The sequence below is a fragment of the Hemitrygon akajei genome, chromosome 3 (genome assembly GCF_048418815.1).
Source record: "Hemitrygon akajei chromosome 3, sHemAka1.3, whole genome shotgun sequence".
NCBI lineage: Eukaryota > Metazoa > Chordata > Chondrichthyes > Myliobatiformes > Dasyatidae > Hemitrygon > Hemitrygon akajei.
Window position 1 is genome coordinate 25795560 of NC_133126.1, and position 17255 is coordinate 25812814.

The 17255-nt window shown below is 44.5% G+C and overlaps 1 protein-coding gene across 2 annotated transcripts in view; it reads right to left on the reverse strand.

Annotated features, from left to right (window-relative positions):
* nrde2 (NRDE-2, necessary for RNA interference, domain containing) overlaps positions 1 to 17255 on the reverse strand; it is a 68779-nt gene that overhangs the window by 19416 nt on the left and 32108 nt on the right. For both annotated transcript variants that reach the window (XM_073039385.1, XM_073039384.1), the window contains exon 7: positions 15313 to 15446. In XM_073039385.1, coding sequence (XP_072895486.1) covers positions 15313 to 15446 — 134 coding nt within the window. The remainder of the gene's footprint in view (positions 1 to 15312; positions 15447 to 17255) is intronic.

A 17255-nucleotide genomic window follows, 5' to 3' on the forward strand; every position in this document is an offset into this window, starting at 1 on the left:
AACATGTTAGCAATTCTACAAAATGAACCATACAAAGTGAAAATAATGAGAATAAGAATTGCCTTGATTCCTGCTGCCTCAGTCTGAAGCTTACATAAAAGGAGACGGCAAATTGTATTATTTACAGGCAAGAGTAGTATGTCACCTCTTGTTGACAGGGGAAGCTTGCATTTAATCCGCTTGAAATTTTCTGAAGTCTCTGTAATTTGTACCCTGTCACCAAGTGCAGGAAAGAAAATCCACTGGGAATGTGCACTGCTGCCTCATCCTTAATCCAAGGAAAATCCATACGCTTAGCCATAAGTAATTAAAACTTTTGCACTGCACTGTCATACTGCGGTAGAACACTGAATCCACAGGGAAGTCTCAATTACCAGCATGGAGACTGGATTACAGTGACCTCTCAGATTCTCTGCTGAATATGAGGATCATCTGAAAGCGAGAATTCCTCTGTCTGCCCATCCTGGCGGAGGTAAAGTATCTTTTGGCACTGTTCTATGAACGGAGAGGTTCTCCCTGGAGCCAGGGCTGACATTTAATCCTCGACAGACAGGTTATCCAGGCATGATCACATTGCTGGGCAGAACTTGGCATCATCACCTCTACTGCCTCAGAAGGCAAAGGAATTTTGGCATGACCCTAACTTTTATAGATGCACCACAGAGAGCATCCTATCAAGATGCAACACAGCTTGGAATAGATTAGGTTATTTTTAGATTAGTCTTATTTGTCACATGTACATTGAAACATGTCATTTGCATCAATGACTGATACAGTCCGAATATGTGCAAGTGTTTCAAGATGCCGCCTGCGACCGCTGCAACCAATGGCAACGTCCCACAGACAGTTACAAAACTCTTTTCTTTTCCTACCTCTTCTTTCAAATACGATTCTATATCTAAGCTGTGCGTGTTTGGAACCTATGATTCACATTTTGATGGTGTATCTTTGGGTTGATTGAGTGATCTGGCATTTTGCTGACTCCATGGGAGTTTGGTGAGGTAGGGAGCTGGGTGTGCAGCCTAGAGGCTTAGGAGGGCACGAGCCCTTGATCGACTCCAGTGCTCTTCTCCAGTTGTGGCATTGAGCAAGACTGAAGTCGGTGAAGATGAGCGTGGAGGACGGTGAGTGCTCGCCGCTGTCTGCCTGCGTATAACCAGACTTCCTCTGCCGCTCACGAGCTGCTGTTTGAGGAGAAGTGCAGGAGTCTTGTGTTCGACATCGTAAAGACTGATCACCGAGGCTCGTGCCTGTGGACTCCTCTTGAGGGTCTTTGAGATTCGTGTTGCATGTGTTACTGGACTCCAGTTACTCTTTTTTCTCTGTTTTAGAGTGGTTTGTTTGGGATGATTGGTGAGGACAGGGGCACTCACCGCGGTGAAGCCTGGCTCTAAGGCCTGCAGTTGGCTAGCAGCACTGAACTGAACTGAGTGCTCCTGCACTCTACGTGTTGGCCGCTTGCTTTCTGTCATTTGCGTAATTTTTTTTTTGCATGCGGGACGTTTGATGTTTTTCCTGGAACAGGTTCCATGCTGTTTCTTTATTCCGTGGCTGCCTGTGGGAGGACGAACCTCAGAGTTGTGTTCTGTAAATGTACTTTGACAATAAATGTACTCTCAACTTTGAATTGTCACCTCGCTTTTGGCACCAACCTGGCGTGCCCAGAGCTTATTAACCCCAACCGTAGCCTTTGGAATGTGGGAGGAAACCCACACGATCGCAGGGAGAACATTCCAACTCCTGACAGTGGCGGGAATTAAGACCTGATCACTGGCACGGTAAAGTGCTGTGCTAACCGCCATGCTACCAAGGGCTCTGACTAAAATTACAGAACACTGCAGGCACAGCTCAATCCATCACAAAAGCCAGTCTCCCCTCCATTGATCCAACTAGACTTCTCGCTGCCTCGGTAAAACAGCCAGCACAATCAAAGACCCCTGTCACCCTGGTCATTCAATCTTCTCCCCACTTCCATTGGGCAGAAAATGAGAAGCTTGAAAACACATGCCACCAGACTCAAGGACATGTTCTACGTCACTATGATAGACTTGATTGGACAATTTGTCTGATAAATGGGAACTCTTGATCTCTCAACCTTTCTCAAGGAAACCCTTGTACCTTATTTGTCAACCTCCACTGTACTATCTCTGTAACTGTTCAGTACTGTAACTGCGCTGCAATATGCTACTGTATTTTTCTTTGTAATGCCTTGATGTCCTTGTGTTTGGAATTGTGCCTGGATGACGTATAAACAAAAGCTTTCTGCTGCATCTCAATAAGTGCGACAATAATGATCTAACTACCAGTTGTTCCCCATGCCACGACAGTGGAGGGGGGGGGTGATGAGGCATCGTCACTAGGTATAAAACAGCACAGGGCATTTGATCAACGAAAGCTGGGAACTTAGCATGAAGGTCAAAGGGTGAAAGGAAGGAGAGGCTGTTCGGAAAAATCAACATTGAATTATGAAAAGGAAACCTGTTATGAGCTTTTAGAGATTATAGTCAGTGGAATAGAAAAAGTGAAGAAATTGATGTGGTGAACGTGAGGGATCTCACTGAAATTTGCTGAATACTGAAAAGAGGAGAGGATGCTTCTAATAGTGGGAGAGTCTAGGACCTGAGGGCACAGCCTCAGGATACAATAAAATGCCTTTAGAACAGAGATGAGGAGAAATTTATTTCGCCAGAGGGTGGTGAATCTGTGAAATTCATTGTCACAGATGACTGTGGAGGCCAAGCATTGGGTATATTTAAAGAGGAGTTTCTTGATTAGAAGGGGGGGGGGGGTCAAAGGGTACGGGGAGAAGGCTGGGAATGGGATTGAGGACGATACTGAATCAGCCATGATGGAATGGTGAAGCAGATTCAATGGGCTGAAGAACCTAATTCTGCTCCTGTCTCTTATGGCCTTACAGAGGAAAGGGGTGGAGCAAGAGCTGGCGCAGGCAATGGGTGGATCCAGGTGAGGAAGGGTGACAGGCAGCTGGGAAAGGGGAGACTGATCAAAGCTGGGAGGTGATAGGTGGACATGACAAAGGGCTGAGTGGTGGAGGTGCACACATTAGGGACATTTAAGAGACTCTTAGGCACATGGATGAATGAAAAAGGAGACAATGTGGGAGGGAAACAACACACACAAAATGCTGGTGGAACGCAGCAGGCCAGGCAGCATCTATAGGGAGAAGCACTGTGGGAGGGAAGTGTTTGATTTTAGAGTAGAAGATCAGCACAACATAGTGGGCTGAAGGGACTGTACTGTGATGTAAAGTTCTATATTCCTATATTCTTCATCCCATCAGATACATCCTACCTTTCCTACAGTTCAACAAGTTGCTCTGCCTCTGTCCCAGTTGTGGCGAGGGGTTTTCAACTGAAAACGCTTGCTCTGTTTCTCTTTCCACTGACGCAGCCTGGCCTGGACTATTTGCAACATTTCTGCAATACCCAACATCTGCAGTTTGGAAGGTTGATTGAGGTTGCAGAAATTCAGAGGGTTAACAGCAGAGAAACAGAATAAGGCAGAGAATTTTAAACTTGAAAGAACCAAAGAACATGTGTTGGAACACGGAACAGAGAAAAGTACAGCGCACGGCATGGCTCCACTTCAAAAACTCAAATCACTGTGTTCTATGGTACAGAAAAAGGCCCTTTGGCCCAAATTATCTGTGCTAATCTCAGTTACTCTCAATTTGTCTGCATTTGGCCCATACTCCTCCAGATCTTCCCTAAGCATGTACCTGTTTAAATGTCTTTTAAACATTGTAATTGTACCTCTGGCAGCTCATTCTATGTCCCTATCACCCTCTGTGTAGAAAACCTGTTTCTATTAAATCATTCCTCTTCCACCCTAAAACTATACCCTTTAGCTTTAGACTCTCCGATCCTGAAAAAAAGACGGTGACCATTCACCTTATCTATGCACCTCAGGATTTTATAAATCTTTTCACAATTACCCCTCAATCTCTTACCCCGTGGCAGCACAGAAGGATGTCCCTTTAGAACAGAGATGACAAAACATTTCTTTAGCCAGAAGGTTGTGAATTTGTGGAATTCATCGCCACAGACAGGTGTGGAGGCCAAGTCATTGGATATTTTTTAAATTGAGGTTGACAGGTTCTTGATTAGTAAGGGCATCAAAGGTTATGGGGCGAAGGCAGGAGAATGGAGTTAAGAGGGATAATAAATCAGCCACGATGGAATAGCAGAGCATACTCGATGGGCCAAATAGCCTAATTCCACTCTTATGTCACATGGTCTCCCAGCACAGTCTGCTTCACTGAAGTAGATTCCTTTCATATAGGATAATCCACCAACCACGGTGTAGACACCGGTTGAAAAATACCCACTGCTTCAAGCTCCACTCATCATTAAAAGACCTTAGCAAAGAATTGTAAAACTCTCTTGTAAAACTATTCCACCACTAGGGGGCACTCCTAGTCCATCTCTTAACCAACTGACCTTTTCCAATACATGCTTTTTTTGGTCAAAACTTGTGTTTTAAAAAACAATGGTTTTAATTGTTTCTTTAAGCTTTAAAAGTATCTGCAGAATATTGGTGGATACACTCTTTTTGATTTAGGCACATTATGTTCTAATAGACAGCTGCTACTGCACTGCAGATATCTGGGAGGATTGCTGTCAACTCTCAATTTCATATGGTTATCTAGGGCATTTAAAAATACGCCTGTGAGTAATGTAGCACATCACAACCACAGTAGTCAACCACTAGCCTCAACACTTTTGGACCTGTGGGGAGCACATCAAAAAATATCTTTATATCGCCCATTTAATGGAAGTTTGTCATCTGCTAAGGGCTAGATCTGTAGCATTGTCTGGTGACCCAGGTCTGTACAAGAAAACCAGTTATGACTTGTGGAGGGCTATTTCAAGAGCGAAGAAACAATTACAAGTGAGGTTGGAGGCGACATTGGATGCACATCGACTCTGGTATGGTTTGCAGGAAACCCAATAGCATGAATGACAGTATTGCTTCACTCCAGATGAGCTCAACACTTTCTATGCCACTTTAAAAGGGAGAGTATGACTACAGCTGTGAAGATCCCTGCTGCACCCAGCAACCCTATGATCTCTGCCTCGGAGGCAGATGTAAGGCTATCTTTCTGGAGCGTGAACCCTCACAAGGCTGCAGGCCCCGATGGAGTAACTGGTCAGGCTCTGAAAACTTGCAGCAACCAACTGGCGGGAGTATTCAAGGACAGTTTCAGCCTCTCACCGCTACGGTCAGAAGTTTCCACCTGTTCAAAAGGCAACAATCATACCAGTGCCCGTGAAGAGTAGTGTGAGCAGCCTTAATGACTATCGCCCAGTAGCACTCACATCTTCCGTGATGAAATGCTTTGAGAGGTTGGTCATGGCTAGAATCAACTCCTGCCTCAGCGGGGACCTGGATCCACTGCAATTTGCCTATCGCCACAATAAGTCAATGGCAGATACAATCTCAATGGGTCTTTAAACAGCCTTCGATCACCTGGACAATACAAACACCTTCGTCAGGATGCTGTTCATTGACTATAGATCAGCATTTAACATCATCATTCCCACAGTCCTAATCAAAAAGCTGCAGAATCTGGCCCTCTGTACCTCCCTCTGCAACTGGATCCTCGACTTCCTAACCAGGAGACGACAATCTGTGCAGACCGGAAATAATATCTCCTCCTCGCTGACAATCAACACTGGCACACCTCGGCTCTCTCTATACCCATAACTGTGTGGCTAAATATAGCTCAAATGCCATCTATAATTTCCCTGATGATACAACCACTGTTGGCAGAATCTCAGATGGAGACAAGAGGGCATACAGGAGCAAGGTATACCAGCTAGTTGAGAGGTGTTGCAGCAACAACATTGCACTCTATGTCAGTAAGACCAAAGACTTCAGGAAGGGTAAGAGGAAGAAACACATACCAATCCTCACAGAGGGATCAGAAGTGGAGAGAGTGAGCAGTTTCATGTTTCTAGGTGTCAAGGTGTTTGAGAATCTAACATATCGATGCAGCTAAATAGGAGACCAGACAGTGGCTATATTTCATGAGGAGTTTGAGGAGATTTGGTTTGTCACCTAAAATACTTGAAAACATCTACAGATGTGCCGTGGAGAGCATTCTGACAGGCTGCATCACTGTCTGGTGTGGGGGTGAGGCACTGCACAGGATTGAAAGAAGCTATGGTAACTTGCAAAATTAGTCAGCTCCATCATGGGTACTAGCCTCTGTAGTATCCAAGACATCTTCAAGGAGCAGTGCCTCAGAAAGGTGACATCCATTATTAAGGACCTCCAGCACCCAGGGCATGCCCTTTTCTCACTGTTACCATCAGGTAGGAGGTACAGAAGCCTGAAGGCACACACTCAGTGATTCAAGAACAGCTTCTTCCCCTCTGCCATCCGATTCCTAAATGGACATTGAACCCATGAACACTAATTTTTTTTTGTTTTCATATTATTTCTGTTTTTGCACTAGTCTTAATTTAACTAGTTAATATACGTACGCTGTATACACTTACTGCAATTGATTCATTTTATTTCTCTATATATAATCATGTATAGCATTGTACTGCTGCCACAAAGTTAACAAATTTCACAACATATGCCGGTGATATTAATCCTGATCCAAATTAATGCAATGGAAAGATTCTAAGTCACTTCACAAAAATTACACTTATCACATAATGAGGTACCAAAAGCTATTAGGGAGCTTCTTAAAGAGGCTTCACGGCAAGAGCTTAAAGTGAGATTAGTCACAGAGTGTCTCCTTCTCAGTCAGTTTGTAAGTCCTTTGATAGAATTAATTTGTCTAATTTATGAAAAGGAGAATGGTGTAGAAAGGGAATCCACGGACATGGACTTTTGGCATCCAAGGACATGGCTGGCAACAGAAACAAACAGGAGGGTGAACAAAAAGCTGTAACGCAATGATCCATGGGCTGAACGCAATGATCCATGGACTGAACGCAATGATCCATGGACTGAACGCAATGATCCATGGGCTGAACGCAATGATCCATGGGCTGAACGCAATGATCCATGGGCTGAACGCAATGAACCATGGACTGAACGCAATGATCCATGGGCTGAACGCAATGATCCATGGGCTGAATGCTGCAGAAGAGACTGGAAAGCAACATTGAGAGATGCAAAACCCAGAGAACCTCAAAGTGGGTGTCAATACTGACTACCATGCACAGGGGTGGTTGCTGAATGGGGCCTGGTGCAGGTTGACATTTGGACAGCAGAGCTGTGGAGAATGGGATGACCAGAAGCAAACTCATTAAAATAATTGAGGTTTGTTAACAACCTCAACTGAGGACTTCGGATAGGACAGATCAAGGAGAAAGCCATGTCACTTTGCAAGTCTGTAGTCTTGTTTCCACCTGTGCAATACAGCCTGAGCTCGTACCTAAGGCAAATCTCACTCTGAGAACGCAGACTGACTGGGTCACTTTTCATAGAGTGTCTGGGGGAGGGAATGGAGTTGGTAGCTGAGGAACCAAGATTGTGACGAGGACTGAAGACAAAGCCTTTTGTTCTCCAGTTTCTTTAGCTGGTTCAGCATTAGGGAAACACTTTCAATTCGGAGACGGTGGTAGTTTTACGGTCACACCACACCTCTTCCATCCTCTGAACCTGCACTACTACAACTAGAACCATTCCATCTCTTCACTTTGCTTCTCCCAATACCCCTCAACTTTTCTCTGCAATTCTATCATTTCTAAGTTATTTTTAATCAAAGGACAAGAGGCCGAAAGGTTATTTTTCTCTCAGCGTATACTACCCAACATGCTGAGTACCTCTAGTTCTGGTTTCCAATTTCCAGCATGTGCGATGTTTATTACATCACAGTTACATCGAGCTGGTTGAATTCTGACCTCCAGTGCTATATCTGAGTGGAGTCTGCATGTTTTCCCTGGGACCCAGTGAATTCCCCCCAGGTGATCCGGTTTCCTCCCACATCCAAAAGACATGGTGGTTGGTGAAATGATTGACTTCTAGAAATTAACTCCAGCGCTGTGGGTTGTAAGAGAATCAGACGGGAATTTATGAGTAAAGATTAAAGATGAGCTTTATTTGTCACACATACAGTGAAATGTGCCATTTGCCAACAACAACTAACACAGCCCGAGAATGTGCTGGGAGCATCCCTACACGTCTCCGTGCTTCTGGCAGCAGCAAATATATTACTTACTATAATTCACACTTTTTCCTATTATGTATTGCATAACAACAAATGCCGGTGATATTAAACATGATTCTGATCTATTATATGGTTTCCAGGCAAGGATAGAAACAGGCAAGTGCTTATCAGGCAATTTTAAATGAAGATAAAGTATAGACAATTGTCTGAAAAGCTACAGACAGGTCAGAAAGTACAAAGATCGATTATATTGGCAAAGCACAACACAAATGACTCTGGTTAGAGACATTGCAGTAAAGTAAGAGAGGAGAAAACATGATTGGAAGCATTCAAACAAAAAAGGCACGGCTTAGAGAACTGGGAGGCTGGCGATGAAATGTGAAGGGTCAGAGAGTTAGCGGCATATTTAGAAATGAAGGTGATTGGCTAGAGAGGAGGGAGGAGAGGCTTAAAAAAAGTGTCCAACGAGAAAAGGAATAACTGTATCAGCCAGTGCTTAGGGTAAAACAGGAAGCTGTATTCTCAGCAGTTTAGTGGAATATCAAATTCAAATGATCAGAATACGTCTCCCAAGGACAAGGTAAGTTTGGAGTTAGCATGGGACGGAAAGACTAGATCGATCTTGGAGTAGGTTTAGCACATAGAATATTGTGTTAGTTCTGGTCACCTCGTTTGAGGAAGAATGTGGAAGCTTTAGAGAGGGTGCAGAGGAATCAGAATCAGATTTAATATCACCAGCACATGTTGTGGAATTTGTTAACTTTACAACAGCAGTACAATGAAATACATGATAAATAAATATAGAGAAAAAAATTACATTAAATATACGTACGTCTATTAAATAATTAAGTTAAAATAGATAGAGCAAAATAACAGAAATTTTAAAAATAGTGAGGTAGTGTTCATTGGGTTTACTGTCCATTTAGAAATCAGATGGCAGAAGGCCAGAAGCTGTTCCTGAATCGCTGAGTGTGTGCCTTCTGACTCCTGTACCTGCTTCCCAAAGATAACAGTGTGAACAGGGCAAGTCCTGGGTGGTGGGGATCTTTAATGACGAAAGCCACCTTCCTAAAGCACCACTTCTTGAACGTGTCTTGGATACTACAGAAGCTAGACACCAAGATGGAGTTGACTAATTTTACAGGTTTCTGCAACTTGGTTCAATCTTGGGCTGTAGCTCTCCCCCACACCCCAAACCATTTAGTGATGCAGCCAGTCAGAATGTGCTCCACGGTACATTTGTAGAAGTTCTCAAGTGTTTTAGTTGACAAACCAAATCTCCTCAAACTCCGAATGAAATATAGCCACTGTCTCACCTTCTTTATAGCTGCATCAATATGTTCTGTCCAGGTTAGATCCTCAGAGATAATGACACCCAGGAATTTGAAATTGCTCACTCTCTCCATTTCTGATCCCTCTATGAGGATTGGCTCACACTCCTTTGTCTTACCCTTCCTGAGGTCCACAATCAGCTCTTTCATACTACTGATGCTGAGTGCAAGGTTATTGCTGTGACATCACTCAACCAGCTGGTATATGTTGCTCCTGTACGCCCTTTTGTCACCATCTGAAATTCTGCAACAATGGTTGTATCATCAGCAAATCTATAGATGTTGCGTGAACTATGTCTGGCCACACAGTCACGGGCATAGAAGGAGTAGAGCAGTGGGCTAAGCACACATCCCTGTGGTGCACGTGTGTTATCTGTCAGCGACGTGGAAATGTTACCTCCGACCCGCATAGATTGTGGTCTTCCGGTTAGGAAGTCGAAGATCCATTTGCAGAGGGAGGTACAGAGGCCCAGGTTCTGTAGCTTTTTGATCACGGCTGTAGGAATGATGGTGTTAAATGATGAGCTACAGCCAATAAACAGCATCCTGACATAAGTATTTGCATTGTCCAAACGGTCCAAGGCTGCATGGAAAGCCATTGAAATCACATATGCTGCAGATATATCATGGCAGTGGGTCGAGGTCCTTCCTGAGATGGCTGTTGACTCCAGCCATGATCAGCCTCTCAAGGGATTTCGGCACTGTAGATGCGAGTGCTACTAGATAGTAGTCATTGAGGCAGCACATCCTGCTCTTCTTGGGCTCTGCTACAGTGGTTGATCTTTGGAAGCAGGTGGGAACTTCCAACTGTAGCAGTGAGAGATTTAAAATGTCTTTGAATACTCCCACCAGTTGGTTGGCACAGGTTTTCAGAGCCTTACCAGGTTCTCCATCGGGACCTACTGCTTTGTGAGGGCTCACCCTCTTGAACGACAGCCTGATGTCAGCCTCCAAGACAAGAGATCAGATGGTGCAAGGACCCTCATAGCTATGGTTTTATTCCCCCTTTCAAAGTGAGCAAAAAAGGAGCTGAGCACGTCTGGTTGTGAAGCATCACTGCCATGTTGGGTTTTGCTTCGTAGTAAGTAATGGCTTGCAAACCCTTGCATCCAATGTCACCTCCAACCTCTCCCGGAATTGTTTCTTGGCTTTTGAAATAGCCCTCCACAAGTCATACCTGGTTTTCTTACACAGACCTGGATCGCCAGATTTAAATACCACAGATCTAGCCCTCAGCAGACTACAAACCTTCTGGTTCATCCACAGCTTTTGGTTTGGGAATGTACAGCAGGTTTTGTAGGCACACACTCATCCACATGGTTTTCATGAAGTCAGTGACAACTCGAAGATGACTCCCTGAATACAGTCCAGTCCACTGACTAAAAAGAGATTTACTAGGAAGCTGCCTGAACATGTCTTATGAAGGTAGGCTGAGTGAGCTAGGCCTTTTCTCTTTGGAGTGAAGGAGGATGAGATGTGACTTGACAGAGATATGTAAGATGATACGAGGCATCAACTAAGTAGAAAACTAGACTTTCCAAAGCAGAAATGGCTTATACAAGGGGGCATAATTTTAAGGTGACTGGAGGAAAGTATAGGGGAGAGATGTAATAAGTTTTTTTGTTTTTACACAGAGCGGTGTGTACGTGGAAAACACTGCCTGGGATGGTGGTAGAGATAGGCACATTAGAGGCATTTAAGAGACGCATTTATGAAAAAAAAATGGAGGGCTATGGAGAAGGGAAGGGTTAGATCGATGTTGGAGCAAGTTAAAGGGTTGGCATAATAACCTGAGTCACAGGACCAGTACTGTGCTGTAATGTTCTATGTTCTAAAAGGTCAGTACCACATTGTAGGTCGAAGTGCCTATACTGTGTTGAAACGTTTTATGTTCAATGAAGGGAGATAGGAGGTGCAACTTACGGGAGATGGGTTGGAGAATTTTATCAGGAACCCCATTTCCTGTACTCCTCAGATAGAAGTGAGTAATCCACTGCACTCTCCGTGCAAAGACTACAGAATTTCTCCACTGTATCCTGCTTTATTTTTATCCCTCAGTGAAAATCACCTCAACTGTTTGATGAAGGGTCTTGGCCTGAAACACTGACCGCGTATTGACCTGCCTGACCTGTTGAGTTCCTCCAGCATTTTGTGGGTGTTGCTCTGGATTTCCAGCACCTGCAGAACCTCTTGCGTTTCCCTAAACAGTTTGCTGTTTTGGGGCAATTAACTGTGAGAACTATGCTGCAAGTGCTTGATCTTAAAGTAGTCATGAAATTGACATTATTAGTGTAAAACGTGCTGGAGTGTGCTGCCTGGTATGGTGTTAGAGGCAAATACATTGAGGCTTTTGAGAGATGTTTGGATAGGCACATGGATGTAAGGAAGATGGAGAGATATGGACATGGTATAGGTAGGAGGGATTGGTGTTTGGGTGTTTCCGATTTGCTTTTTAGTTGGTTCTGCAAAATATTGTGGGCCAAATGGCCTGTTCCTGAGCTGTACTGCTCTATGTTCTATGTTAAAATTACTGTAGATAGGCAAATTCTTTTTGGATTAATATGGAGCTACCATGCCATTATATTGCTGATATGTTCATAATCTAACGTTTTCACATTTTTGAGTTACACAGCATGGAAACGGGCCATTTAGTCCAATCCATGCATTCAGACCAAGATGTTTATCAAACTAGTCCCATTTGCTGGCATTTGGCTCATATATATCCCTCTAAACCTTTTTTATCCGTGTAACTGTCGAAATGTCTCCTACACATTGTAATTGTACCCACCTCGACCACTTCCTCTGACAGCTCATTCCATATACTCACCACTCTCTGTATGAAAAGTTTCCACTCAGGTTTTTCTTTAACCCTTCACACCTTAAACTCATGGCATAAACATTAAAGATTCTGTACATGCATGAAATCTTGAGGAACTCAGTAAGTCAGGCAGCATTAACACAGGGGAATAAACTGCAGATGTTTCAAGCAGAGATGTTAAACCTATATCCTCTGGTCTAGACTCCCCTACCCTGAGAGAAAAACGAAAAGGTGACCACGCACCTTACTGTATCAACACAAACGCAGGACAGTCTGCTGGTTCAAGCATCACACACAAAATGCTGGAGTCAGTAGGGTAGTCAGCATCTATAATAAAAGAGTACAGTCGACGTTTCGGGCTGAGACCCTTCATCAGGACGGGAGAGAAAAAAATGAGGAGTCAGAGAAGGTGGGGGTGAGGGGAGGAAGAAACACAAGGTGAATGGTGAAACCGGGAAGTGGGGGAGAGAGGTGAAGTAAAGGGCTGGGAAGTTGATTGGTGAAAGAGATACAGGGCTGGAGAAGGGGGCGTCTGACAGGAGAGGACAGGCAAGGTGAGAGAGGGAAACGGGAATGGGAAATTGTGAAGGGGGGGGCGCCATTACCTGAAGTTTAAGAAATAGATGTTTGTGTCATCAGGTTGGAGGCTACCCAGATGGAATACAAGGTGTGGCTCCTCCAAGTTGAGTGTGACCTCATTGCGACCATAGAGGAGGCCGTGGACTGACATGTCAGAATGGGAAAGGGAAGTGTAATTAAAATGGGTGGCCACTGGGAGATCCCCCTTTTTCTGGTGGACAGGGTGTAGGTACTTGGCAAAGCAGTATCCCAATCACACCGAATCTCACCGACACACAGGAAGCCACACTGGATACAGACTCGCAGGTGAAGTGTCGCCTCACCTGGAAAGGACTGTTTGGGACCCTGAATGGTAATGAGGGAGGAGGTGTAGGGGCAGGTGTAGCAGCGGAAAGGCGTGCGTGATAGTGGAATATCCCGGCAGAAGTTACAGAGAATTATGTGGTGGATGTGGAGGCTGGTGGGTGGTAGGTGAGGATAAAAGGGTGGCGCGAGGACGGGGCGAGGGCAGACGTCTGCAAAATGGAAGAGGTGCGGTTGAGGATAGCGTTGATGGTGAAAGAAGGGAAGTCCCTCAGTCTGCAGATCCAAAGCATCACACAGCATCTATGGAGAGGAATAAACAGTCAAAGCTTCATTATCTCCACAACCGTACAGCTACCTTGTGCTGTACAGCCACTCCAAAGCAATAAATTTCTCTACATTTTGTACGTCAGTGATAATAAACCTGATTCTGATTTGTACTTTTAGAAACCTTTCTAAAGGTCACCCCTCAGCCTGACTCTAGGAATAAAAGACCCAGCCTACCCAGCCTCTGATTGTAAGCAAAGCCAAAAGCACATTGTATACAGTTTACAGCTTTTATAATCACGTGGTGGGTTGACTTGGTTCAATGATGAACACTACCAAGCAGCTTCAGCTCCTTAGTGACGCTGAGCACCCCGTCAACCCTACCTCATCGAAGACCAGGACACATCACTCCTGGCAGGGCTGGGGGTGAGGGTGGGGAGGGCCAACTAAAGAAGCGGAAACAATCAAGGGTTGTCAAAGATCCAGAAGTTTACGTGCCAAATATTTAACAATCAACTGTTGCTCCACTCAGACAACACCTTTAATGCCACCAAAAGGCCTCGGGGCCTTTCACAGGACTGAGTCAGAAATGCTCTGACTACATCAGACAATTATAAAATGGCTAACCTTTGCAAATGGCTCTTATAGCTCCTTTGCAAGGTATTCATGTCAGAAGTAACAAATACAGCTTTACAGCTGCCCATGCACTTTAGCAGTTACACTAACTGTGGCATTTACAGAGCAAATCCAAGCACACAAAGGCCAGGCCGGTGATAAAGGGCATGTGACATGCATAATTAACAATGAAAAGCTCCTTGTGGTTTCATTTTTAACTACAGTTCTGTTTCAATCTGCCTTGACCAAATTAATGGTATTTGCATTAAGTATATGCTTTCAGCAATATAATAAAAGTTTTAGGGAGAGTGGTGGGGGGGGGGGGGGTAACAGTTAGATTAGGTTATAGGGACAGGAATGTTGAGTTAGAGGTCAGCTCTGCGTTCAAAGGCCAGCGATATGGATAGGTGAAGGACATTCATAGTCTACGCCTCCACTCAGTGCTCGGAGGCCAGCAACATGGACAGATGACAAAGGACATGCATGGATGCCTGGCTGTCCCAGATTGGTGGATCCCATGATCGGACTGAGGAAGCACGAGGGTCAGTCAGTCAGCAGTCCTGGAGTTCAAGGTGATATCAGCCAGTCTGGGAGTCAATACCAAAGATCAAAGGTCAATCAGAAGTCTGGAAATCGAAGCTCAAAGCCAAACCCTGGAGAGTGGAGACTGTTCTGGAGTTAGAGGAACGCCTGTCTGTCTCTGTGTATATATGTAACAGGACTTGTTCTGCTGTTGTTGTGTTGAGATTTTTGTGTTCTATGTTGTTCTGCTAGGCATTTTGTGCATGCTATATTGGCACTGGAACGTGTGGCGATACTTGCCGGTTCTCCCCAGTACATCCAGGTTTGTTGGTTGCTTCAATGAGCGTGTGATAAATAAATCTGACTCTGAATCTGAGATATTGTTCTTATCTTTTTGCTTTCTGAAGACACTAGCCTTACCTCGAGGGAGAGCTGGAAAGGTGCAAGATGCTTGAAGTTGCAAAACAGAGATCTGGGGAAAGATTGATACATCCTAAGCCAGAGGACAGCAACCAGTAATGAGATTTTGGGTTGAATTATCTCCCTTCTTAGTCCAGGGATAGTGATGACAAATCACCAAAACATCTCTGCTGAGATAAGCACCAAGAGAGCACACAATCTGTGCAAAAGGACATCAGACAACTGAGTAATCGGATGTCACTTACTGTGTAATACATAGAACCTCTGGTGAATTCATTAACGCTATGAAGAAAAGCCAGCTTTACCTGTGCCTTGGTTGTCAGCCCAGCAACGCTCTCGGGTTTGAAGAAGGTGAAGTCAATGAGGGCCTGGAAAAGGGCAATGGCTTTTTCCGAATGGCCGGTCTGTCGTAAGAAATGACATTGTTGCAGGAAAATTGCTGTAAAAGGAGAGAAAAGCAGTTAGTCACATCATTGAATGCAGCAGAACAAAGAGATACAAATGTCAAAAACAGCTCCTAGACTTTAATTTAGTACGTAGAACAGTTAAGGCCCTTCAGCCCACAAAGCTGTGAAAACTGTTTAACTTACTCTAAGAGCCATCTAACCCTTCCCTACCACACAGCCGTCCATATCTCTTTCATCCATTAGCCTCTTAAATGTCCCTAATGTACCTATCTCTACCAGCATATTCCACACACCTACGTACAGAAAATTACAGGAAGTCCCCGGGTTATGAACGAGTTCCATTCCTAAGTTCGTCTTTAAATTGGATTTGTACTTAAGTCGGAACAGGTACATCTGGTATTATTTAGCGTCAGTTAGTCAAACATTTGTCTTAGTATATAATATATATTTTACCTTTCTATGCACATAAAACACTTAAGAAACACATGTATTTAATAATTAAACCACTGCGTTGCTTAGTAATAATTGTAGCTTTCATCGGGGCAGGGCCTTTTCAGTGCTCCATTATTCTCATTTTATCCTTTAAAACTGTTCCGATCGTTGACCGACTGTAGCCTAACGCTTTTCCAATAACCGATGGTGTTTCATCTCTTTCCAATTGCTTTATTATTTCCACTTTATTTCCAATTGTGATTGTTTTCCGTCAACGGAACAGAAACACTGCAGATTCAGCAGCAGCCGCGGGCAGTGGGTCCCAAGCTCCCCCGGGTCCTAAAGTCCACCCACACTGAGACAGGTTAAATGGGACAAGTGGGGGCGGTGCTGACTGGAAAAGGGGGGTCAGGTTGAATCTTGCTAAGAAAAATTTAAGCCAAATACAAAGTTACACACTCAACACAGTGTTAACAGCAACATGATCCGACTTAAAATGGCGGACGGCGGTCTCCTTCCTCGAGCTGATGAATTTTTAAGAAAATAGGCTTTATGGCAGGCCACTTGTAAGTCGGACATTCGTAACTCGGCAACACCCTGTACTTCTGACATCTCCCTACAACACACATAAAATGCTGGAGGAACTCAGCAGGCCAGGTAGCATCTATGGAAAAAAGTGCAGTCGATGTTTCAGGCCGAAACCCTTCAGCAGAACTGGAGAAAAAAGCTGAGGAATAGATTTGAAAGGTGGAGGGAGGGGAGAGAGAAAAACACCAGGCAATTGGTGAAACCTGAAGGGGGAGGGATGAAGTAAAGAGCTGGGAAGTTGATTGGTGAAAGGGACTGAAGGCCATGGAAGAAAGAAAGGCGGGGGGGTGGGGGGAAGAAGGAACACCAGGGGGAGACTATGGACAGGTGAGGAGATAACATGAGAGAGGGACAAGGGGATGGGAAATAGTGATGAGGAGTGGGGGGGAGGCATGACTGGAAGTTTGAGAAATCAATTTTCATGCCATCAAGTTGGAGGCTATCCAAATGGAATATAAGGTGGTGTTCCTCCAATCGAAGTGCGGCCTTATTGCGGCAGTGGAGAAGGCCACGGATGGACATATCGGAATGGAAATGGATAGTGGAATTAAAATGGATGGCCACTGGGAGATCCCACTTGTTCTGGTGGATGGAGTGTAGATGCTCGGCAAAGCAGTCTCTCAATCTACATCGGGTCTCACCGATATACAAGAGGCCACACTGGGAGCACCGAACAGAGTAGGTGACCCCAATAGACTCACAGGTGAAGTGTCGCTGTTTGGGGCCCTGAATAGTAGTGAGGGAAGTGTAGGGGCAGGTGAAACACCTGTTCCACTATGCCCCTCATTCTTTACTCCAGTCACCTTAAAATTATGCCCCCT